Source organism: Lipotes vexillifer, unplaced genomic scaffold, assembly GCF_000442215.2.
Source record: "Lipotes vexillifer unplaced genomic scaffold, Lipotes_vexillifer_v1.1 scaffold150, whole genome shotgun sequence".
NCBI lineage: Eukaryota > Metazoa > Chordata > Mammalia > Artiodactyla > Lipotidae > Lipotes > Lipotes vexillifer.
In genome coordinates, this window is record NW_006792921.1 from 3,513,410 (window position 1) to 3,539,951 (window position 26,542).

The following is a 26,542-nucleotide window of genomic DNA, read 5'->3' on the forward strand; positions in this document are numbered from 1 at the left end:
GTCAGAGAGGACAGACAGCAGGAATGGGCTTTGGAGAAAGGCAGACTTAGGTTAAAATCCAGGCACCCAAACTTACTGTGTGCCCTCGGGCAAGTTAGTTAGTTAACATCTCTGAACTTCTGGTTTCCATTCATGTATAAAGTGGGGATATGAATCACGTGCTCAGCAAAGCACCCAACACATTCTAGGCGTCCTGACACAGGTGACTAACATTGTCATTCTTATTACTCCAGGCAGGCACACCACAGGCTAACTCTAATGCCCCTCACCAAGCTGGGGTAGGGACCACAGGGGCTCTCCGCTTCCATAAATATTTTTTTCCATAAATCATACCTCTTGATTTGCTTTCCTCCTTAGGTAATCTCTGTTTTCACATTGTTTCTGAAAAGCCAACTGCACTGGACTCAACAGAGTTCAGTTACCTTATTTCACGCCTACTCTTAGGAGAGAATTTGAGGGGGCTCAGGACACACCTTGCCCTTTCTGCCCCCTTCCCTCCAAAGTGCACATTTCCATTTTCCAGTCTCATCCTCGCTATTGTTGTAACAGCTGTCAATACTTTGCTAAGTACCGAAAGGGCTAAGAGCACTGGATTGGAAGTCTGAATCCTTTTCGTCTTTCTCTGGGTAAGTTATGCCAGTCTAGTTTCTTCAAATGTCAAGTATTCAAAGTGATTTTATCGCACTAATAATAATTAGCTTTGGCAAACAAGAAAGTAAAAGGCACAGTTGGATCGTTCTCAAAAATCAATTGCACAAAAAAAATCCAGGAGAGTGTCCCGGGTTTAAAATGCAAGGCGTGGGTGAGGCTGTGTATAAATCCCAACACAGCAGAGATGGTGAGGGGCGTCTTCCCAGGGATGATGGAGGCAGCGGGCGACTTGCCATCCCTCTTCCTGGAGAAAGGTCTGCGTGCTGGTGTGTAGGGCAGGTTTCCACAATGAGCGCTCTATACTGAAATAATCCCCTAAGACTAGAGGCAGGCTTTTCTATTACTGCTCTGTAGCTTGGAAATCCCAGCTACTGATGACTTTATGGGTTTGTACGATCTAGACAAGAGGGTTACTCTTTGGCGAAATTGCTCCGAGGGGGCGGCCCCTGTGAAAATTCCTATCCAACTAATTACCATTCAGAGGGCAGGCAGGCTACCAGGAGGGCACTAGGCTCTGGCAGAGGCTGCAGTTGGAAAGCCATACTCCCAGCTTTATCACTGGCTACGTTTACTTTCCTTCCTGTCAAAACAAGGACAGGAAAGGGGAACAAGAGTGCTAATAGTCAGAAAGATCAACTCAGGGTAGAGTAGGGGAGAACAAAAAATGAAGGCTGCCCAGAGCTCCGACTGAGAGGGCTGGGCATTCACCAAGGATAGGGAAATACCGACCATCTGTCTGCTTCATATTTTCTACATCAATTATTTCAGCTTTCTCAGCAACTTTAGATCTTTAGAAGCGACCATGTAAAGATACAATGATCTCAACTAGGTATGGGGTAAAATGCTTCCAAAAATATCAGTGTCATGGTGCTAAAACCCAGAGCAACTCACAACTATTTCCACCTCAGGTTTTACGGGAACTGTAGAAGGAGGTGCCAGTATCTGTTCCTTCAATATTTGGAAGAAATCATTTTCACCTACCCCAGGTGAAATGAGCTGAGAGAAAACACCTGTCTTGAAATCTCTGAGTTCTGGTGAGCTGACTCTTCGGGAGGGAAAAAATAGCCTTCCGTGAAGGGAAATGAAGCCTGCACTCCCCAAGGTTCACATCCAAACACAAAACATCTCTGGTGGGAGATCACATCCAGAAGCCCTTCCAGGCCACACCTGCCCCACACAGGGGTCTTTTTTGCCACTGGCACCCATCTGCTCTCATACTATCTTGCACTAATATCAGACACAATTTTCTCACTGGTATCTTTGTTGTGACACAGTTTCTTCTCTTTTCCCTGGAGTCCCTCAGGGTGCAGACTGTATCTTTTCCCACCTTTACTTTATTCAGATGTATCTAATGATGGTCTTCGTGCTGAGTGCTCGGTTACTGCCTAAGATGGATAAGTGATCAAAGAGAAATCTCTACCAAAAAAAGGGCACACCGAAACATGAACATTTTTCTTCCTCTTTGTGGTTAAGCTCTAGTGAAGGACCCTGTGTTCTTTCTGGGAATGGGGAACCTGGGAACATTCCGGGATCTGCAGGCCCAGAAGAAATTGTATGGCTACGGTTTGATGAGGTCTCGTGAATGAAGAACTACGATTACAGCACAACTGATGATGAGAACACACTCGGTATTTTGCCTTGGCTGGAGTGTGACTGAGAGGAATAAGCACCAGAATGGAAATCAGGCAGGTTGGGTCTCGATACTCTTTTGACCGAATTGGGCCACATGACCTTGGGCTTGACACTACACTTGTATGAAAGGGCGAGTCTAGGTCACTGGCTTTCAAATTTTCTGACCATGATCTGGTAAAAAAATTTTATGTCACCACTCAGAAAATAACACACACACACACACAAAACTACAAGTTTCCTCAGATAATATTTATCCTTGCTAAGTGTGAAGCACCATATTTTCTATTTCTTTCTTTCCTTTTTTTAAAAAATGCTGGTCATAACTTACAAATTACAGTAGCTAAGGTGATCTTGACACATATTTCTGGTTCTAAAATTCCACAGTGTAAAGATCTCATGCTATTTTATGGCATGTTGTTTTTCCTCTGTTGCTTCCTTTCATCAGAAGGAATTTGGGACAGTAATGCTCCGAAACTCAGGGGTGTTAAGGAATGACAACGTAGCTAATGAAGCCACTCCCCCAGAAATCCTCTCCCACGGGGTGGACGAGGGGAGGGAGCTGCTCTCTGACCGTCAATTTCAAGAGAGCAGGAAGTGGAACGGACCCCCTTCCATCCAAGTCACAGAATCTCTGCCCTCTTTCGGCAACAAGTACCAAAATGGTTTGAGGCCGCCCCAGTCTTAAGACATTTATTTTTACCAGTTCGTCTTTGTCAGTCTCCTATTCTTTTGACTGTTCTAAGGGCATTTGTACTGAACACAAGAGACCATGGAGATGAACATGTCACAGCAATACTGCTGCTCTGTCACTGAATAAATTGAGGCCATTCAGATTACTTCACAGACATGCACTGTGAGATTTTTTTTAATATTGAAGAGTACAGTTGATTTATAATGTGTTAATTTCTGCTGTACAGTAAAGTGACTCAGTTATATATAGTCTTTTTCATATTCTTTTCCATTATGGTTTAATCACAGGATATTGAATATAGTTTCCTGTGCTATACAGTGGGACCTTGTTGTTTATCCGGGTTGGTTTTTCTCATAACCATATTTTTACACTGGCCTTGATCCCCTTGGGCCAAGCCAGAGAGTAAGGCAAATCTTTGGGAACCTGATTCGCCCTACCTGTGTTGACCAGGCCTCCACCATCTCTTTCCTGAGAGATTTGAAGGGACTACGTTCAACCAGCCTCAAGGGCATGGTTCAGGGCTCGAGGATGAAGCCAAGTGAACTGCCCCACATGGGAATCAAACCCAGGAGCTCAGATTTAGTCACCCCAGGCTCCGGTCCCTTGAGCCAACTTTAAGTCCTGGAGCTCCTTTGGGCGAGGGAAGATGACTTACTACCAGCCTGCAAAGAACTGGCACTCAGAACTGATTGTTTAGTATCTTGCTCTGTCAATGAGAAGAGTCAACAACAACTATTAACCAGGCACCTAAGTAACAATATGGTTTATTAGGTTAATAAATTCAGGCCACTCAGAGCACTTTCTAGACAAGAACCTGACATCACTCTGAAGGAGCCACAAATTGCCGTCTTCTGGAAGATGACAAAAGAGGCAAAATGTTCCGAGAAAATATCCATTCAGTTTTCAGCCCCGTCATCTTTCCAAAATATACTATTATATAATAGAAAATACAGACAAAGTGAACAGAAATTCTAGGAGGCTGTGAGATGCTATTTTTAAAGAGGCACAGCTACCATGAAAATGAACCTACTTTCCAATATAGCATAATTCATTTTCCAGTTTGCCATTCTTGCTTGACAGAATTAAAATGACAATGTTCATTCAGTATGCCACATTTATAGCTTTAGCTAAAGGGCTCCTACATGGCAAAGGACAAGCTTTCTGGTCTTGGCAAACCTTCCTCTTTTGATGATGCCAGAAAATAGATCTTTATTGTGAGCCAAAAAAAAAGATAGAGAGAGAGAAAAAAAAGTCTTCTTTGGAACATTTATTACTTATTCATTTAGGAAACACAGCCCTATAGATTACTTACAAATGTGTTAACTGGATTCTACGCAACTTTCAATTTGTTATTCACTTGCCAAGTACCATGTATTAGTTACCAATAGTATGTTTCTGTAATGCATGTTTATTATAGTTATTCCAGAAACTCTGATTAAAAATTATTTTTAATTCCAATTTTTATACTTGTAGTTACTTCATAATTTTAATTTTATGGTTTTAGTTTCCAAAAAGGTCTTATTCATCTCCCAGGGAAAAAAACCCTCCAGGCTGAGGTGTGTTGTCCGCAGGTGGTGGTAGGAACCCACCTAGCCTGTCACAAGCATCTCCAGGCAGGCGCCCTCTGGCACCTCACTCACAACTGAGCTGTAACATTTTAATTATATGCTTTTAAAAGTTAATCATTTGTCAAGTTTTGTTAGTCTTACGAAAATAATTTTCCTTTAGGTACAACATAGCATATTCTAAATTATATACACATATATTACTGAAACTAAGTGGCTCTAATTAAACATTTTTTTCAAAGACTGTTTCCTTTTAATGGCAGTGAAATACTGTTGGTAGAATCAACATGCTCTGCCAAAATGAACTTCACCAAGTTGAATTTTAGGGAGACTGTCAACACAATAATGGCCTAGGACCTTATGCAAAGTTCTTACATTAGAAAGTGGTCATTAAAGGGTGTCACTTGGGGGCCTGTTCAAGATACGGGATCATGATTGTGTTTCAAAAACATCATCCTAAATTGAATGCCTGGCACTGGTCCTGGTAATTGTTACAGCCTTGGAGTTCAGCCTGGGTAACACCGTACATTTTTCTTTTCTTTTCAATTTTTGAATTTATTTAATTTATTTTTTATACAGTAGGTTCTTATTAGTTATCTGTTTTATACATATTAGTGTATATATGTCAATAAAATTCTCCCAACACACCGTACATTTCTGCCTGGCAGACAGAAACTGGAAAAGGACAGCCAATAGAAAATCATGTCAAGGTTCTTTCCACCCCTGAGTTTAAGATTCTATGCAACTGGTTTTTTTTCTTTTTTTTACATTTTTAAAATTTATTAAAAAAATTGTCTTGCCCGTGCCCTGTGGCTTGCGGGATCTTAGTTCCCTGACCAGGTATCAAACCCAGGCCCTCTTCAGTGAAAGCGCAGAGTTCTAACCACTGGACGCCAGGGAATTCCCTATGCAACTGCTTCAAGTCAAAGTTGTGACGAGGATGTTGACTAGGATGCAGTTATATAACATATAGAGAGCTCGCGATAGCTCACGTGGAAAGTACCACTTTCATTATTTGCTATAAAAGAAATCTGCTTTACATGTATTTTTTCTTGTTACTTGAAAATTATGGTAATTTTGAAAAATATATCTATTTGAAAACTAAAAATCCTCCCAGACCCAGGCTGCAAAGAGATGTCTTAGCTGGTAGGCAATGACGGGTGCCATCTAGCTATTTTATTCAAAATTATTTTGACAAGAGGAAAAGCGGGTTCCCTGAGAGTGACTTGTTCTTGGACATGTAAGCATCTGGAACACCTTGGCTACCTTTTTTGCCCTTAGGAAAAAAAAAAGTAATAATCGGGTATCTAGGTAGAAAACACAGCACATCATGGCATGATTAGATTTCAAATTCCTATACACCGGTCTCCCAACCAACTTTAGATTCTCAGGGGTGATTTTCTATGTGTGTTTCCATACCAAAGAGAGCCTGAATTGGCTAGATTAAAGAAAAATTCAGTCCAGTGGAGTATGAACCACATCTCTGATCTGATAAGATCAAGCCAACTTGTTGCTGTTTTGATGAATATAAATTATCACCAGCATCCCGTTTCCCGAGGAGGAACTATGTAAGTTTGGTGGCAAGGGGCTTGAGTGCATGGCCGGCATCCTTTCCTTTCCAGGTACCAGAAAGGTTCCAGCAGCCTGTTTCTCCCTTCTTGTCAGATACCACTTCCCTTTTAGTGCCTTTCCAAGGAGTATGAACAAAGCCCAGGGACAGAAGCAGGGAGATTCTGTACCTGGATTGTCTTTTTGGCAAGAACAAATTAGCTTAAAGCATTCTCATTTTTCTGTAGATTCTGTCTGTAATGCGGTGCAGCTGTGTGCGCCTGGGGATCCTTTTATTGTTAAAAGTAGACCCACATGGAAAAGACATTAAAAGAAGTTTGCTGCTATGATACCCACGAAGATGAAAGGGCTTCTCTGATTTTAATATGCTGAGTTTTAGACGGGAAGGAAAATGAAAGGGGTTCTTTGGAAACACACACATTTGGCTGGGCTACGAATTCATCAGGTGTTAAATCCCCATCACCTTCGCAGTAGAGGTGTAGGGCAGCGCTGAGTGTCTGCTTGTTTGTGTTTTCAGTGGAATCCGCGCCGTTTTCCATGCTTACAATGTGTGGCTCTCTTTAGCACTCATATTTCGGTTCTGGTACTTGCTTCCAGAGGAAAATTAGTGAAAGTGTGTACTGATGGGAGCTGGCATACGAATGAGCTCTGGACCCTAGCTTAAAGAGACTTCATTCTTTTGGGGGGTAGGGAGTGTGCCCTTTAAAATAACTATCTTGTGATATTTCTTGATATTTTTTGGCCAGTGCAGAGACCCCTGCTGGGACAAAGAAAAAGCAACGATCGAGGGCCAAAACCATGCTATGAACTATGTTTCTAGCACCAGGTGAAACATGACATAAAGACTGTCAAGATTTCTTGTGGGAATTCTTAACAGTGGACATATTTTTACTGAGTTTGATTAAACAATAACACAGTTAAGAGAAGAGATGAAATTCACGTTTATAACTAAATGTAAATGATTAAGCGTGGTATTGCCGAAATGGTAGGACTCAAAAATATTTTCATTAGAAGATAAATTATTGATGGCTTTTTGTTACTGCAAATATTAAATGTGAAGATAAGCTGTTATTAAGTGGCTGTTGCCCATTATAGAAACGGGGTTTATTTAGAGTTTCAGAGGATGTGCTTGATGCAGGCTGAAACCGAGCAGCTTTAATTTCCTTTCCTGTAAAATTCCCACTATCTCATGGAAAGCAAAATATTTTGGATACTGGAAGACCCAGATGCTATAATTTTCTATCGGAAACACTGATTCTGTGTCTTGAGACCCAGTGTCTGGCAACTAGCTCTACTTCATTTAATAAGTGTAGCAATTTGTTTTATTTGACCATGCTATCATTTCTGCAGAGTCCCAAAGCTGAGAATAAAGGATTCTGCTGTCTTTCTTCAACAGAGAGGAAATTCCAGAGATTTTCTTCTTAAACTACTGCGTGTATTTACTTCCTTTGTTCTTAAATGGCTTGTTTACAGCAGAGGAAATGCTCTTTGCTCTTTCAAGGAGTGAGTGGAAGTTGTGGGCTCCGGGTTCCTCATTTCTGCCTGGGCCAACAACTTTTTTTTTATTAACTGAGGTAAATCCAATGCACAGATCTTAAGTGTCTAATTCAGTTAGTTTGATAAATGTCTACCTTTGTGTGACCAACATTTCAATCAAGATATGGACTATATCTCCATCAGTCCAGAAAGTTCTCTTGGGTACGACCCTTCCCCACATTCCCAGAGTCCACTGCTATTCAGATTTCCATCATTATGGATCAGCTACCTCTATTGAATTTCATATGTACTCTTTGGTGTCTGGTTCCTTTCACTCAGTGTAATGTTTCCTGTTTTTTGTTTTTAAATCAATTTATTTAATTTTGGCTTCGTTGGGTCTTCGTTGCTGCGCGTGGGCTTTCTCTAGATGCAACGAGCGGAGGCCACTCCTCGCTGTGGTGCACGAGCTTCTCATTGCGGTGGCTTCTCTTGTTGTGGAGCACGGGCTCTAGGCACGCGGACTTCAGCAGTTGCAGCTCACGGGCTCTAGAATGCAGTCTCAGTAATTGTGGCACACGGGCTTAGCTGCTCCACGACATGTGGGATCTTACCGGACCAGGGATTGAACCTGTGTCCCCTGCATTGGCAGGTGGATTCTTAACCACTGTGCGACCAGGGAGGTCCCCAGTATAATGTTTTTGAGACTCATCCATGGTGGGTTTTGGTGTTTTTTTTTTTTTTTGGTGTAACTGTACTTTGTTCTTTTTTTTTCTTTTAATCACTATAAATAGTATTCCATTGTATGGACAGATCACAATTTGTTTATACGTGTACTTGGAGATGGCCTAGTTAACAGTCTGGGCTATTGCAAATAAAGCTGCCCTGTATATCCTTGCACCTGTCTTTTGTGGATGTATGCTTCCATTCCTCTTGGGTAAATACCTAGAGTGGTACTACTCAGCCAATATCACTTTGGTTTTGAAGCCTGAAGCCCTGGAGAACCTATATGACCTCTGTAGGGCTCTCGCTCCTTGGCTGGGTGGAGGAACAGTGACATCTGATGCCCTCTCCTCTCAGAGCAGCTTTGAGGATGTTTTCTGCCCTTCACAGGAAAGAGGGCAAGGAATTTCCCAGACACTGTACTCAAAACTCACCTGGTCCCGAAGACCTTGAGATGCCCTTTACATGGCTCTAAGACCTTGACATATCTTATCAGTGAGATGTTCAGTGGGGCATCTGACAGAGACAGTGGGACAAAGGGCTGCCCACCCCCCCAGATAGTGATGGCGGTTGGGCCTATGTGGGTGCATCCTTCAACAAGGGAAGGGAGAGAGCTCGTTGATAAGTGTGTGTATCTGTTAGAAACATCGCAATATTCCATTTTCTTCATGCTTTGAAGTTCCACAATTAAAAGGGTTATTATTTCTACCTTTACTAAAACGACAAGACAAACTATAAAAATCTGTAAACCTGCTAACGCTTTTACTTCTACCAGCTCTGGTCATAAAATGGTTATCTGAAATGCTCCTGTATTTCTGATACCAAATAGTGTCATTTTTGTTCTCAGATATGACACCCCTTCCTCTGGAAAATATGCCCATGCCCAAAAGCACATCATTAGCAAATGCCACCAGTAATGCACATTCCTGGAATCAATCTTCTCTGAGGTTAGTACAGACAAAAAATAAACAGGCACAAGTGGTCCTGGCCAGGGCTGGTGAAATACTGTCTAAAAGGGCAGGATTCAGTTAAGAGCACGAAATGTTTTCTTTGTTTTGAACGTGCTGTATACCTACTTCAAGAAGCCCTGACAGCCTGACATGTCGGCTCTTTCCACTACTGACCCGGTGGTTCCTGAACACACTGGGTGCCTTGGATGCAGAGTTGGGCTCTCAGAGCTAATGTCCTTTTTAAATTGGAGGTTTAAGTAGAGACAGTGTTAACACAAGCAGTTGTTTCCGTCCCTGTCTTTATCACATTAATCCTCATGGGGAGGTAGGCATTGTCTCCAATGTATACATGAGGAGGCCGAGCTTACAAAGGTTTAAGGCCATCTACCTCTCAAGCTGCAGAACCAAGATTTGAATCCAGATCCCCCTGATGCCAAAAGCTCTCACCACTTTACCTCTATGTTCCCAGGGTTTTAGAAGATGGCCCAGAAAACTCCAGGTTTACAGAATACCTTTTGTCAACATATCTGGGTCTGCTTAGGAATTCCCTAAGCTGACATACCATAATGATCATGCTCTAAAATGGTGTGCCCCAAATCACTTTCCCACTGATCTCACCTTATTCCAACTGCTTTGGAATTCACATTGCCTTACAATTTCTAAGACATTTTGTGGATGTGAATATATAGATTATAACTGCACTGAAACAGTATGGAAAGAATGACTCTATGTGTACCTCTATCTTGTCTAGCTAATCATCCATGCTAGTAATTTTGTCCACCTGTGTGTATGTCATGCTCATTAAGTGTCTGCTCTACATGTGTATAACCTGCTTCTACTAAGAGATGTAAGTTCTAATCCATAAGGGCTATGCCTTCTGCTTTTCTGTACTCCCAATACCTGGAACAGTGACTATAACAAAATAGATGCTTCATAAATTATGTGAAATGAGAAGATACCCCATCCTAGTGCTGTGGAAAACAGGGCCACTCACTTGGGGACTGCTGAACTTGGACCAGCTTTCACTTAGATGAGCCTCGATTTCTTTTGTCTTTAAAGTGGGGTTAATGAATGGGGATGTTAATGTTTTTGTGCACTATAAAGATATAATCTATTATTACAGATCGGCATCGATTTGATTGCTTTCTTCAAGTCAAGAAAATGTTTTGTTTGGGAAGGTCTCTTATGAGTGATGTAGTTGAGGAAAAATAACTGATGTACTATCTCGTCGCTGCCATCCTTACTCTAACCAACGCTTTGAGTAGTGAGAGATTAAAAATAAGCATCCGCATAATGCAGTGGGGAAGGAAGCAAATTAGCTACAAGACTGGACCATAACACTCAGGAAGCAGGATAAAAATTTTACAAGTCAATCAACAAAGAAGATGAAAGGCCAGTGATTAGAACAAAGCAGTATATAAACAAACAAGCAAACAAGTCAGAGGCCAGGAAAGGGTGGGTTAGTGACCCTGAATATACGCAAGCCAGAGAGTACTGTGACATGAAGTCATTCTCCAGCTTAAGCCGGCACGTTTATGTGAAAAGGGAAATATAAATCAAGGCCATTTTCTCAATGGGAAGAGTTTAGAGAATGTTTTTTAGGCATTGTCCAGATATTTAACTCTTTAGGGCAGAATCTGTTAGAAATACCAAACCCTGGCCTCAGGACTTTATAAGTAGGTCACAAAATTCAGTCAGGCTAAAATATTTCAATTTTCTTCTTTTCCGCCATTAAATAGGATGGGATTTATCTCTCTGAGCTTTTTCCTTCTGTTTCATTCTCTTCTTTTGGGTGGGTGGGGGGAATTATGTTAGTTTAGACCTCACCTTAGTTATCTTTTCCTCTCAGATTTTCTGCCTTTAGTAAGGCTGTTTAGGTGTATTTCATTTTCTAAAAAATAAAGGGACTGGGGGGGAGTTCACCTCAACTCCACTCAGACAAAGCTTCTAAATGTCAAGCTAAATTTTGTCAGTTCTATCAGTCATTTCCATCCTGAGGGTAAAATTAATACTTTACTTTTTAAAATGATTTGCTGTTTATTAGTAACTCCGGAGAACTGCAAAATGTTATAATCTGAGCAACCTATTGCCAAAACTATAAAGGAATGTTAAAGGTCTACGATCAGGCCAGATAGCAGGAGACACAGGAATATGAAATGAAACAACACAATGCAGAAACTTAAATTACGCATTTATAGATATAATCTGTGACTTCATGGTCGTTATAGGCCGCCTAAACAAGAAAACAAAAAAATTGGTTTAATTTCCTTTGGTACCTTTCTCTGGTTTAATACTTGAATTTTTCCCAAGTGGGCCAAAAAATATATGCAAATATTTTCCAGGAGAGACTGTGCAGTGCTATTATAACCAGAAATCCAGCCAACTCTTTCCAAGGCTGCGTCACTAAGACATAAGCAAGCATTTGTTCAATCCCATTGGACTCATGTCTGGAAGCTAAGCAAGTAGATTACAGTAACTTTTCTCCAAGAAAAGTGGAATACAGGTTAACCCAGGCAAGAAAACACACAGCTATGACAAGAGGGGTCCCATTTGAAAGCAGTGGTTTCCCAACTCTAGCTGTAGGTTGGAATTACCTAGAGAGAGGTTTTCAAAACCCCCAATGCCCAACCCACCAACCGGATCAGGGTCTCTAGAGTGGAGCCCATGGACAATTTCAGGATGAGCTTTTAACAGCTGGTTTGCAAGCCTGAATATTTAATAGCTGGCTCCCTGGAGTCAGCTCCAACTCACCCTTAAAGAAAACCCTGACTAAACTAAACTGCTAAGTTCTTCAGTTCTGACCTGCTATTTGAACGATGGAGTGGGGGTAAAAGTGAGGGTTACTGTGAATGAAGGTGAACCACAGTTCCTATCTTAATGTAGTTTTGTATTTTAGGTTTAGAAGTAGTAACTGGGGCAGCTAAATGGCTGAAGGTCTCATGAGGTTTTTTTGTTGTTTTTTTTAAAGACACATTTACTCAGCGTCATGATCAGACTATTACATTTAGCAATCAACAGCATGGGTGCCAAAACAAACAAACAAACAAACAAACAAAACCTACATTAAAACACTTTGTTGGAATGCTTTACACTTTCCACAGAACAGAAACGAAAAGAATCTGTTATACAATTAGTCACAAATACAGTCCTCGAGTTTTTTGCCCATACACATGAGTATCGTCTAAAACATGTCTTCTTCGTAGCAGCTAGGCCCTGCCACCACTGTGCGTGGATGAGTTCACAAATCTGTTGTAGCCTGTAGCTTCCCTGTCACTTTTCTGGCTCTCCTCTCCTGCTAAGCTTTGTTTCCTGGCAGTAATTAAAGCCTCCTGCCACTGCAATAGCTCCTGCTGCTGCTGGAACCGCCATAGCCACCTTGGTTTCGGGTTTGGCAAAGTATGGGCCTCCACCACCACAGGGGCCAGAACTTCTGCCTCCAGAGTTTCCTCCTTTCACGGGTCCAAAATGTGCAGATTGATTGTTGTAATTGCCAAAATCATTGTCGCTTCCACCACCTCCAAAAGTGCTTCCATCATTACCGAATCCATTATAGCCATCCCGCTGCCACCACAGCCACCGCCACCGTGGCTGCCACCAAAGCCAGCTCGACCACTGACGTTTCTTCCATGACCAAAGCTGCCATTCCCACCACCAAAGTTTCCAGAACGACTTCGACCTCTTTGGCTGGATGAAGCACCAGCCATCTCTCGCTTAGATAGGGCTTTCCTTACTTCACAGTTGTGGCCATTCACAGTGTGGCGTTTCTGAATGACAATCTCGTCTATGGAGTCATGGTCATCAAAGGTTACGAAAGCAAAGCCTCTCTTTTTGCCACTGCCTCGGTCAGTCATGAGTTCAATCACTTCAATACTGTTCAAAATAATCTCTTCGGCGATGTTCTTCAGTGTCTTCTTTAATGCCACCAACAAAAATCTTTTTCACAGTGAAGTGGGCACCAGGTCTTCGAGAATCTTCTCTTGAGATGGCCCTCTTTGGTTCCACCACTCTTCCATCCACCTCGTGTGGCCTTGCATTCATGGCTGCACCCACCTCCTCCACAGTGGCATATGTGACAAACCCGAGGCCTCTGGGGCGCCTGGTGTTTGGATCCCTCATTACCACACAATCTGTGAGCGCTCCCCGCTGCTCAGAGTGGCTCCTCAGACTGTCATCGGTTGTCTCAAAGCTCAAACCTCCAATGAAGAGCTTCCGCAGCTGTTCGGGCTCTTTGGGAGACTCTGACTTAGACATGACGGCAGTGGAGACGGGGGCGGGGAGACGTCAACAGTGCTTACCGTGCGTGCACGGGCAGAAAGGAGTAATCTACCGAACGTATCTCTAATGAAGTTTTTGGAAAGGTGTTAATATAATAATGATTAATGTGGAAATGAAGTATGAGTACACTGGAAAGATCTCATTTTTGGAAGTGACAGACATGGGACTCTGTGCAAATTAACCTTATTAAGCCTCTATTTCTTCAATCTGTACATGGGAATTAATAATGCTGTCTCAGTGGGGTTGGTGTTAGGATTAAATAATCATACATAGGCATATATAGTAAAAAATCTAAGTTGCCTTTCCTTCTCAGTAGTTATACTCTAGATTATTATTACTTTTAAAGGAGAATGGTATGAATTGTTTTAACACTTTACTTTCAGAGAACTTAATCACGTTTATCTTTATTTATGTATATATTTTTAAATTGAGGTACACTTGATTTACAACGTTGTGATAGTTTTGGGTGTATAGCAAACTGATTCAGTCATATAGATAGATAGATAGATAGATAGATAGATAGATAGATAGATTTTTTTTCAGATTCTTTTCCCTTATAGGCTATTACAAAACATTGAGTATAGTTCCCTGTGCTATACAGTTAGGTCCTTGTTGACTATTTTATACACAGTAATCACATTTATCTTTAATTCTTTTTTTTTTTAAAGATTTTTTTGATGTGGATCATTTTTAAAGTCTTTATTGAATTTGTTACAATATTGCTTCTGTTTTATGTTTTGCTTTTCTGCCCCAAGGCATATGGGATCTTAGCTCTCTGACCCAGGGATCGAACCCACACCCCCTACGTTGGAAGGCGAAGTCTTAATCACTGGATGGCTAGGGAAGTCCCCTATCTTTAATTCTTTATCTTTGTGATTTAAACCAGGGTTGGCAAACTATGGCCTGTGGACCAAATCTGTAAATAAGGTTCCACAAAAACTTTTGGTTTTATGGAACACACCATATCCATTTGTTTGCATAGTTCTATAGCTGCTTTCCTGCTACAGCAGCAGAGTTGAGTAGCTGAACAGAGGCCCCATCGCCTGCAGAGCCTGAAGTAATTACTATCTGGTCCTTCATAGAAAAGATTCTTGACCCACAATTTAAACCATTCTAAGCTTTCCTTAAGTGGATACTTTTAAAGAGTACATTAAAAAACAACACAAAACAAATGAGGGTAGGAAATGAAAAAAATGAGAAAAGAAGATTCCCCTAGGGTTTAGAAATTGCAAAATAAATCTTAGTTCCAGAATCCTTAAAACATACTTGAAACTCTAGGATGAAACTGAGATCTAATTCTGTCTAGTCAAGAGAGTATATATATATTTTTTATATATATCTTTATTAGAATATAATTTTTAAAAAAATTTTAAATTTATTTTTTGGCTGCGTTGGGTCTTCCATTGGTGCACGCGGGCCTTCTCTAGTTGTGGCGAGCAGGGGCTACTCTTTGTTGTGGTGCACGGACTCCTCATTGCAGTGGCTTCTCTTGTTGCAGAGCACAGGCTCTAGGCACGTGGGCTTCAGTAGTTGTGGTGCGCGAGGTCAGTAGTTGTGGTGCGTGAACTCAGTAGTTGTGATGTATGGGCTTAGCTGCTCTGCAGCATGTGGGATCTTCCCAGACCAGGGATCAATCCTGTGTCCCCTGAACTGGCAGGCAGATTTTTAACCACTGCGCCACCAGGAAGTCCCTATTGGAGTATACTTGCTTTACAGTGTTGTGTTAGTTTCTGCTGTACAACAAGGTGAATCAGCTATATGTATACATGTATCTCCATATCCTCTCCCTCTTGAGTCTCCCTCTCACCTTCCCTATCTCGCCCCTCTAGATTGTCACAAAGCAACAAGCTGATCTCCCTGTGCTATGCAGCAGCTTCCCACTAGCCATCTATTTCACATTTGGTAGTGTATATATGTCCATGCCACTCTCTCACCTCATCCCAGCTTCCCCTTCCCGCCCTGTATCCTCAAGTCTGTTCTCTACGTCTACGTCTTGATTCCTGCCCTGTCACTAGGTTCATCGGTACCGTTTTTTTACATTCCATATATGTGCATTAGCATACGGTATTTGTTTTTCTCTTTCTGACTTACTTCACTCTGTATGACAGACTCTAGGTCCATCCACCTCAGTACAAATAACTGTTTCATTCCTTTTTATGGCTGAGTAATATTCCATTGTATATATGTGCCACATCTTCTTTATCCGTTCACTTGTTGATGGACATGTAGGTTGCTTCCGTGTCCCGGCTATTGTAAATAGTGCTGCAATGAACACTGTGGTACATGTATCTTTTTGAATTATGGTTTTCTCAGGGTATATGCCCAGTAGTAAGATTGCTGGGTCATATGGTAGTTCTATCTTTAGTTTTTTATGGAACCTCCATACTGTTCTCCATAGTGGCTGTATCAATTTATATTCCTACCAACAGTGCAGGAGGGTTCCCTTTTCTCCACACCCTCTCCAGCATTTATTGTTTCTAAATTTTTTGATGATGGCCATTCTGACCGGTGTGAGGTAATACCTTGTGGTTTTGATTTGCATTTCTCTAATGATTAGTGACATTGAGCATCTTTTCATGTGTTTGTTGGCAATCTGTATGTCTTCTTTGGAGAAATGTCTATTTAGGTCTTCTGCCCATTTTTGGATTGAGTTGTTTGTTTTTTTGATATTGAGCTGCATGAACTGCTTGTATATTTTGGAGATCAATCCTTTGTCAGTTGCTTCATTTGCAAATATTTTCTCCCATTCTGAGGGTTGTCTTTTAGTCTTGTTTATGGTTTCCTTTGCTGTGCAAAAGCTTTTAAGTTTCATCAGGTCCCATTTGTTTATTTTTGTTTTTATTTCCATTACTCTAGGAGGTGGGTCAAAAAGGATCTTGCTGTGATTTATGTCACAGAGTGTTCTGCCTATGTTTTCCTCTAAGAGTTTGATAGTGTCTGGCCTTACATTTAGGTCTTTAAACCATTCTGAGTTTATTTCTGTGTATGGTGTTAGGGAGTGATCTAATTTCATTGTTTTACATGTAGCTGTCCAGTTTTCCCAGCACCACTTACTGAAGAGGCTGTCTTTTCTCCACTGTATATTCTTGCCCCCTTTGTCAAAGATAAGGTGACCATATGTGTGTGGGTTTATCTCTGGGCTTTCTATCCTGTTCCATTGATCTATATGTCTGCTTTTGTGCCAGTACCATACTAAGACAGTATATTTTAAAGAATACTTTATAAATGAAATTTTCTGCAAGATGACTATTACTTCTGCACCAGGAACGCATCCTGAATATGAAACTTGGAAGAGTGAATTTAGAAGGTAGAACATGGAAAACTACTTATAACCTGGCAATGAAAGTGACTGAAACCACATTAGTCAGGCAAAATAAGCTGATCTCTCTAACTACAGGTAAAATAACATTTCAAACATTGAAAAATGTATACAGTCAAAATGGTACAGGGTAGGGGTTTAAGAAACCATTTCCCCTGCGAATTTTTGATGTTTACATGGAATGTTATTCAAGCAGCAAATAACTTACCAATGATGTTGACAGACTGAAAATGATACATCTTTACCACAACATATATTAATTCTCTCAGTGGGAAATTGCTAAAATAGACAAGGTGTCAGAAAGATTTCTTTACGTCGGAAGGAAAGGAAATGATTCCATTTCTTCCAAACATTCTTACATGAAAAATAATAAACTCTCACTTTTAAAATGTCTTTATTTTCATGGGGTTCTAAAGCTCCCATTATTAATTGGGGGGGGTCATGGTTATCTGGTGCTGGCTATGAGTCAATCCATATTAAGTCAGGTATAAAACACAGCCAGGTATAAAACTGCCCCCACAATTCACATTATATATGAATAAATATTCATAGAAATACTCAGAAAAGAGAATTGAAGAATTACACTACACTATCATGGCATTCCTTAGATCTACACAGTAAATGTTACACAGAGATGCTGGAAAGTAAATCTTCACAGAATAAAATGTAAGAGAAACATGGTGGTCTATCTAAAGAAAGGGACAAATGCCCAACACAAATGAAACCAATTCATCCTCTATAGAATGACCTCCGATTCTTTTCCTGAAGCAGCTAGTTGAAGACTCTGGACCACAGAGACGAACATTTACTGAGTGTTTAAGGCATGCATATCTATCACGTTTAACTCTCACACAGAAACCTAAGTAACGGGTATCATCAGTGATTTGTAAAGGGCGAAGTTCGGTAGGAACTCAGTCTGTCTGCCTCGCGCACCTATCCTGTCTTCAAAATGTCCAGTCCTGATGGAACACAGGGTATCTGCCAACCATGAGCCCCCAGAGATGCCCCTAGAAAAAGAGGTCCTCTAATCAAAGCGACTAAATTTGGAAAGCTTTCTAAACCCTCCTCTTGGAGAATAACAAGGTATCTATTAAAGCCCTGTATTGAAGAAACCAGTTTACCTTTGTCTAACCCAACATTTCCCCAAGCTTATTAGGGAATCCCTTTTCCCAATTACTATTTTGTGAAAGTTATATTCTGAAACACACTCTGAGAAATATGACTGCGGTCACCTCCTTTGATGGGAGATGGATAAAAGAGAAATACATAAACTGTAAGAGAAAAATAAACATTTTCACCCATGGTCAAATGCTAGTGAAGTGATGGTGTGATCCTAAGTGGCTTCTTTTTGCTCTTAGGATGACACCCTAAGTGCCCTGGTCCCTGCAGACCTCCTTGGCCTCATCTAACAAACACTCCACCACCTGGCCGACCTTCAGTACCTGGGACCTGCCAGGCTCCCCATCATGGAGCCTTTGAAAAATGCTGTCTGCCTGGCTGGATGCGCCTTCTTTCCCCCTTTCCCTGCTTACCTTTCAGGGAAGTCTTTCCTGACCCTGTCAAGCCCTTCTCTGTATGCTCTCCTATCACTGAGTTCTTCCATATAGCGAGTTTATGGTTACAATGTTATATTTATTGGTGTATTTATTGGATGAATGCCTGTCTATACCCCTATGGGAGTGAGGGGAAATATATTCCCTGTGCTCAGATGCAAAAGAGAAGAGGAGGGGACCTTTCCAGCCTCTTTCTACCATCTTCTATCACTGCTGACTTAACAGATCTCTTACTTGGGAGAAGGTTCTGCACATGTTCAGCTCAGGGCCTGGGCGCACTCTGGTCTGCTCCCAGGCAGGCAAGCTTAGAAGGAATGTTTGGGAGTAAGTTCAACTCAGGGAAGACAGCTGTTACAGATGCTAGCTAGCTCTATTCTGCAGTTTAGCCTTATGCAGTAATAAAGTCAATTTTAATCTTCACCTCCGAGTCTTGTTTTATTTTTCCAATTGCTTCCATTTGGGAGGGGAAGGCAAGAAAGAGCGTTCTCGTTGGCCCCCTAAAATGCCAACATCTTCCACTAGGCCTCGGTCCATCAGGAAGAGCAGGGAGGGGGTCTCCTTGGGCTCACTACTATAGCTCGGGCCGGGCACTCTAATTTTTTTAAAATTAATCATCCTCTCATGGAAAATTTCTTAAATAAGCAAAAATAGGGAGAAAGGTATGATGAACCCCTATGTACACGTCGCCCAGCTTCAACAAGAATCAACACATGGCAAAAAACAACATATAATCCATCTTGTTTGATCTACTACTCAACTTGACCGAAGCAAATCCAAGACACTGCATCACTTCATACATAACAAATAGTAAAGGCTTGAAAATGTATCTATAAAGCCATTATCACATGCATATTATAAATGATAATTTATAAATATTTCTTCCGTAATAAATAGATGAACGAATCTCAGCAAACGCTCTAGGGACCAGTAAAGGGTCAAAGAAGAGGTGGCTCTGAATCATGATCTGTCCCCGGCCCCCAGCACACCGCGCGCGCGCACACACACACACACACACACACACACACACACACACACACACACTCCGCACGGGCCAAGCCACTCACCGGTTGGAGTGCTGCTGCGGAATGAAGAGGAGGGGGTGATGGGCGGGGTCACGGGGGGAGTAAGGCTTCCGCTGCTGTGGCGAGGCGGCGTGGACACATTCCCTCGAGACACGGAGCTGGACAAGGTCAGCGAGAGCTTCGGCTGAATCTTCTTCTTTAAGGACTCCTGCTCTCGGCGGGCAGCGTCTGTCATGAACCTGCAGCAACAGTGGAGGGGACCATTTATGAGTAATCAGGACCATATACAGAGCCGGAGGATTATGACAGTGAACTCAAGTTTGACAGGCATTCCACCCTGGGAAAGGGGCTTACTCACAGGTCCCAACTTCAAAAACTCACAACAGTTGCCCTTACCCTACATGATGAAATTATCTTCTAGCTCCTTGTTTTAAAGTTCCTCAAAGTCAGGATCCTTTCTTCCCTGGGCAAACCCTCTGTGCAGGAAATGGATACACACAGACTCCGTACTCACTACAGTGCCTTCAGTTACAAGACTGCCTCTCTGGGAAGGTCCTCTCGACCCTCAGAAAGTACACCTGCTCTCAAAGTTCCCCAACCACCCCCCAGCTACAGAGGACTTCCTTCATCTGTAGGTTGGTAGTATTTATTGTTTGTGCCACTGAACATATACGGCTTCATGAAAACTTTGATTCTTTTTTGTACTCTGGATTCTCATATCATTATTTGGGTTTTTAACACTTCCTTCGCTGGTTGAAGGTCTTGTCTCCCCAGCCATTAGCTGAAAAGAAAGGACCCGAGTCCCTATCATCTTTGCTAGCACGCTGCCAGGTCCATCTTAGCAAACATTTATCAAATGACTGAACAAACCTGCCCAAGCAGATTCAATAAGAGGGTACAAGCACTGTACCAGGAGGAAGATCACGGAGAAAGATTTGCTCATGTTGTGATCTTATTACTCATAAAGGGAAAGGTGACTTTTCTTGGTAGTTTCACTTTGGAAACTTCAAAGTTATTCTTTCAACACTTCTCTTATGCTAGTTACGTTCAAACTTTGTTCTTTTCTCACTGTTTAATCTGGCATTTCATAAATTCATGTACTAAGAGATTCAAAACAATCTATGAAATGGTATCTCCTACCTAAAGAGCAAATGTCAACTGCATTTTTGAAAACTGCGATGAAAAGCCTAGTGAATAGAGTATATGAAAATGTTTAGGTGAAAACAACATACACTTGTGCCCACTGCCTAAGCGAAGAACCAGGCCATAACCATACCTCTCAACTCCCCTCCATACCCCACCCTCTCACCAACTGTGTTTTGACTATTTTAATACAATGCATCGTAAACTAATTCCGTTGCACTTAAACATGGTATTTCACCCAAGCCATTTCACATTCTGCCTACAAAATTCCTTTATATTTGTCTTCATTACGCTGCGGCATTTTGTAAGTCAGCAGATAGCTCTCATGCCTGGTAAAAGCTTTGAGTTGCTCAAACACCCAATGAAAAAATGTTACAATAGAGTTACAGTGTCTTAAAATGTCTACTTTTACACTTGGAACATGGCTGGCACATTTCTTAAAGGGCTTTTGCAACATAATCTATATGCATAAACTGGATTTTATATGTTGAGCCAAACTGTAATAAAGCTACAAGTTTTGCCTTGAGCTCTTCGGTTTTGAGCTACAAGATGGTGATGATTTAAAAAGAAGAAAGGAATGACAATGTAAAACAGAATTGTTTGCACCCGGCAGCCACGTACTCATTTATTTTCAGATGTAAAGTTGGTTCTGTTGCTCTTAAAACTTCTTTTTTCCCTCCTCATAAACCTCTACTCAAAATCTGGACTATAGAGAAGAGCAGGAACTGGTGCTTTCGTTTATTATTCTAAGTACAACTGCTAACTGGCATAGTGCTGAGTTTCTTCAACTGGGGTATGCAGTGCACCAGGGAGTGGGTGAAACCACAGGCTAAACATATTGCTTCTTCTCAGTGTAGGTCATTCAAGTTAGGGTTTTTTTTGTTTTCAATTTATTTATTTTATTTATTTCTTTTTGGCTGTGTTGGGTCTTTGTTGCTGCGTGCGGGCTTTCTCTAGTTGCAGTGAGCGGGGGCTACTCTTCGTTGTGGTGCGTGGGCTTGTCACTGCGGCGGCTTCTCTTGTTGCGGAGCATGGGTTTCAGTAGTTGTGGCTCGCAGGCTCAGCGGTTGCGGCGCACGGGCTTAGTCGCTCCATGGCATGTGGGATCTTCCCGGACGAGGGCTTGAACCCGTGTCCCCTGCATTGGCAGGCGGATTCTTAACCACTGCACCACCAGGGAAGCCCTAAGTTAGTTTTTTAAATAGGAAAATCAACACAGATATGCTATGGAGCAGAATGAAAAATTTACATCTTGCATCTTAGTTAACAGCATGGGACTTGGAGTCAGGCAGGCCAGAGTTCAAATGCTGGCTGTGTTACTTACTATGTGACTCGAGGCAAGTTGATGAACCTCTCTAAGCCTCAGCTTTATTCTCTGAAAAATGGGACTAATAATTGTAGATAAAGGGTTAACATACCTCTTTTCCCTTTCTATAAGAGACTTTGATCTTTGGTTAACTCTGGTAACCTGCCAAGACGGTAAGTCAAATATGCTACTGGGCAACACTGCTTATATTAAGACTGACCCCCAACTGGTAAATGACATCTGGAGTGGGAGGAGCTAGAAACCATCTGTCCACACCTGTTAGGAAGCCAGAGCTCTGGGCTTCCTGAGCGCCGTGATCTGGCCCCTGGACATGCCCCTTGCAGAGAACTGGGGAGCGTGCCCAGGGAGTGTTATAAGAGCTTTGATTCCAGGGCAGCTCCCACCTTTGCCCGAGGGGCATCTTGTATCTGCATCTGGATAGACTGCTATGTGTACCAGTAAGAACTGCACAGAAGGTGTGATGCGGCCCTGCTGACAGGCTGTGGCTCTGCCTTTTATCTCTCTGAAAAGACCCAGCGCCCATGGCGGCCTCTGGTCCTCTTGTGAGTCTGAATATTCATGGTGGAGGAAGGTCACCTGCTGGTGGACAAGGCAATAATAGTGATGACTTCAGAGGACTGTTGTGAAGATTAAACGAGGCAGCAGTGCCTGTCATGTAGGAAGTGGCTGTTATTATTATAGAAAGCTTCATAAATGTGGTTTCATCTGTATATTCCATCTACCTTACTCCAAGTTTCTTGAGGATGCACTGCATGTCTGTGGCTCTGAAAGCACCTGGTTCATGCCTCATGTGTAGTAGGATGGGATGTGGAATAGCTGACCAGGAATCAGCCCAGAGAGTGCATAGAGAGTGCCAGAAAGAAACTCCTGCCAGAGAGAGAGAGCGAGCTAGCGAGCTTTGCAGGCTTTGCAGTGTCTTCTCTTACTCTGGTTAAAAAGTATAAAAGTATCACAGCTCACAGTTGTAAAATAAATACCCTCCTACAGCTCAGAGATAAAAACAACCACGACAATGTGCACACACATATCCCTCACCTTCACCCCCTCATGGATTTGGTTGGCTATGGACCACATCTATTTTTGGCTTGTATCTGCTAAGTGCTTTCTAGAAGCGAGAACGAGGCACCATGTTAAAAGCATTAAACATGAAACTCATAAAACACTTCTGCCAACCCTTCTCTCCCTCCACTCTCCCTCCTTCTCCCTTGGATTGGTGGTTATGAACTTGCAGCTATACCCATAAATCAAGGCAAGCTTGCCATACCAAGAAACACAGCTGCAGAATTTATTCCTGGTGACAACGCACACACACGCATGGGCATAAAAACGCCTTTGGAGCGCTGGATAAAATTCACCAGTTTCTCCCTTGGCAGTGTTGCACTGTTCCTCTTTCACTTATCACCCATGACTTTACCTATTTTTTGGAGACTTGTTTAAACCTTAAAGTTTTCAAGCAATGTTCCATCAATACAGTTGTTTGTCAAAAGATGGGTGGATTCCCAATGGCAAAGAATCACCTAGGGACACAAGTTTATAAAGAACCTGATGAGGCAGAATAAATAAAAGCTGTGACTGCAGCCAAGAACTGGACTTAAGTTGGCTCTGAGCATTTTCCACCTTCAAGGGCAGCTGCACTTCGACATATCCTTGAAGGACCAGAGCCCAGATCTTTCTTTCATCAGGATTAGAAATGTTTCCCCTGTATTGCCAGATGAGAGGGAGTTCAGGCTTGGGAAGCCACACCACTCTGTGGTCTGATGAGTTTTTCTCAATGGATTTTGACATGACTCGTGATCTTCTCTGAAGCCCTCAGTAATCGCAGCCAACGTGGGGTTTTAGAGCAGCGAGGAACCTGGATGAGACAGGTCACCTCATCCAACCCCCTCATTTTTCACAGTAACTGGGAAATGAGGTGAAGGGGGCAGTTCAAGGTCACTTTGCTGGCTGGTGACAGAGCTGGCATCTGAGAAGTCAGCCTTGGGACCCTGTTGAACGCTCCTGCTCTGCCACTGGCACAGCAAAGAACCCTGAGCTTTCTTTTTATTTTATTTTATTTTTTTGCGGTACGCGGGCCTCTCACTGTTGTGGCCTCTCCCGTTGCGGAGCACAGGCTCCGGACGCGCAGGCTCAGCGGCCATGGCTCACGGGCCCAGCCACCCCGCGGCATGTGGGATCCTCCCGGACCGGGGCACGAACCCGCGTCCCCTGCATCGGCAGGCGGACTCTCAACCACTGCGCCACCAGGGAAGCCCCCCTGAGCTTTCTTCTGTTAGCTGGAGAGTCACGGTTAAGTTGAAAGGGGTTAAGGAGCTGAAGCTTGAGGGCCTGAGGAAATGCAGAGGAAGACCCCTCGGGGGTTTGCACGTTGGAAGTGGGGCAACTGGAAGAGCAGGGGCCTTCATCCTCCCAGGGTCTCTGCCAGTTCTGCTATGTGGGATCCCTTGGCTCCTGGGGGCCCTGGATTTGTAGCCTCACTGGGCTGTGATGCAGGGAAGGCTCGCTGTGCCCACGTCCCTGAATTCTTTCTGCTTTGCAATGGCAACTATTCTGAGTACTCGTGTGCTGGTGCGGGCTTATGCTGGCTTGTGAGAGCTGATCATTAAATTTTTAGGGATTTAGGCCAGTTGTCAAATGTACCCATTATTAAAAATTAAATTATGTGACTGGGAGTTTGGGATTGACATGTACTCACTGCTATATTTAAAACAGATAACAATCGTAGGATATCCCTTATATGTGGAATCTAAAAAGAAATGATACAAACAGAATGATACAAAACAGAAACAGACTCAAAGACTTAGAGAATGAACTTATGGTTACCAGGGGGGAAGGGTGGGGGGAAGGGATAGTTAGGGAGTTTGGGATCCACATGTACACACTGTTATATTTTAAATGGATAAACAACAAGGACCTACTGCATAGCACAGGGAACTCTGCTCAATGCTCTGTGGCAGCCTGGATGGAAGGGGAGTTTGGGGGAGAATGGATAGGTGTATATGTATGGCTGAGTCACTTTGTTGTGCACCTGAAACTATCACGATATTGTTAATTGGCTATACTCCAATGTAAAATAAAAAGTTAAAAAAATAAAATAAAATAACCAACAAGGACCTACTGTATAGCACAGGGAACTCTGCTCAATACTTTGTAATAACCTAAATGGAAAAAGAACTTGAAAAAGGATACATGTATATGTAAAACTGAATCACTCTGCTGTACACCTGAAACTAACACAACATCGTTAATCAACTAAATTCCAATATAAAATAAAAATTAATAAATAAATAAAAAATAAATTATGTGAACTTAAAATTAAACCCAGCATATTAAAAATAAAGGTAACAGGGCTTCCCTGGTGGTGCAGTGGTTGACAGTCTGCCTGCCGATGCAGGGGACATGGGTTCGTGCCCCGGTCCGGGAAGATCCCACATGCCGCGGAGCGGCTGGGCCCGTGAGCCATGGCCGCTGAGCCTGTGCGTCCGGGGCCTGTGCTCCGCAACAGGAGAGGCCACAACAGGGAGAGGCCCGTGTACCGCAAAAAATTTAAAAAAAATTAAAAAGAAATAAAGGTAACAATACACAAGGTTTATCAGTTCTTATCATTTTCTTTCATTTTACTATTATCTATGCTATTTAGGTTATTTACCTTAATAATGTCATATCTGTTTGGTAGAATACTATATGATGCTGTATGCTACTGCACATTTCTTCCCAACTCTGTTCAGCAATGTAATGTTGGTTGCTTGAAATTGGCCATGATGGGAGTATTTAAACCATGGAAACTGGCAAATATTACAAATCAGGGTTTTCTCCCCACCCCAAGAGTCAGCCGTTAAACATTTACCAGTATACCTGTAGTTATTATTATTATTTTTTTAATATGGAAAGAAAGCAATTGAACCAGGCTCCTTGCCTATTCACTAAAGGAGCTAATCGGGGAAGGGATGAAGGATGGATAAGGAAGCCTTCTTTTCCTTTTTTAAAAGTATAAAAATAAGACTTCTCATTAAAGAACACTTATGGAAAAGTTTTTATGGATTTGTGATTTGTGCTTAAAAACATTTTAAAAAATCTGGTAATACACACACAATTGAGGGTACATATTTACAAGGACAGTTTAAAGAAGAATAAAATGACAATCCATGTACTCACCACTCAGCTTATGAAAAATGTTTTTACCAGAACCTTTGAAGTTTGCAGATACAACTATGGTTGATTTTTCAGGGTATTTTCCTTCTAGCATTGCTTTTCTACACATAGAGTGAACTGGGTATTTCTTAAATAAAAAAATAGCCACTTGAGGGTTCATTCACTGTTGACTAACAGCCTGCAAATCTGTGGTCAGGCAAAGTCATGTTTTCATTTTGAAACTGAAACTGCCATAAGATTAATTTTAACCTTCCTACAAATCAGAAACGCCCAAGTTACTTTAATTTAATATGGTCATTTATAGTAAAATTTGTTATTGCTTGGGGAAGTACATATTCCTTAAGTAAATTTTCAAGACTCCATTATAAATCTTTTAAATCCTTAGACCACAATGTTCATTCAGTCTGACATATTAAACGTGGAAACATGACTATAACACCACAGGGGGAAAATGTCAAATTGCTGGTCCATGGAGACCAGTTTCAACCACAAACTCAGAA

The 26,542-nt window shown here is 42.0% G+C and overlaps 1 protein-coding gene across 1 annotated transcript in view; it reads right to left on the reverse strand.

Moving 5' to 3' along the window:
• Positions 1-26,542, reverse strand: part of JAZF1 (JAZF zinc finger 1) — a 155,311-nt gene that overhangs the window by 31,810 nt on the left and 96,959 nt on the right. The window contains exon 3 of the mRNA XM_007466123.1: positions 19,466-19,662. Within this exon, the coding sequence (XP_007466185.1) occupies positions 19,466-19,662 (197 nt within the window). The remainder of the gene's footprint in view (positions 1-19,465; positions 19,663-26,542) is intronic.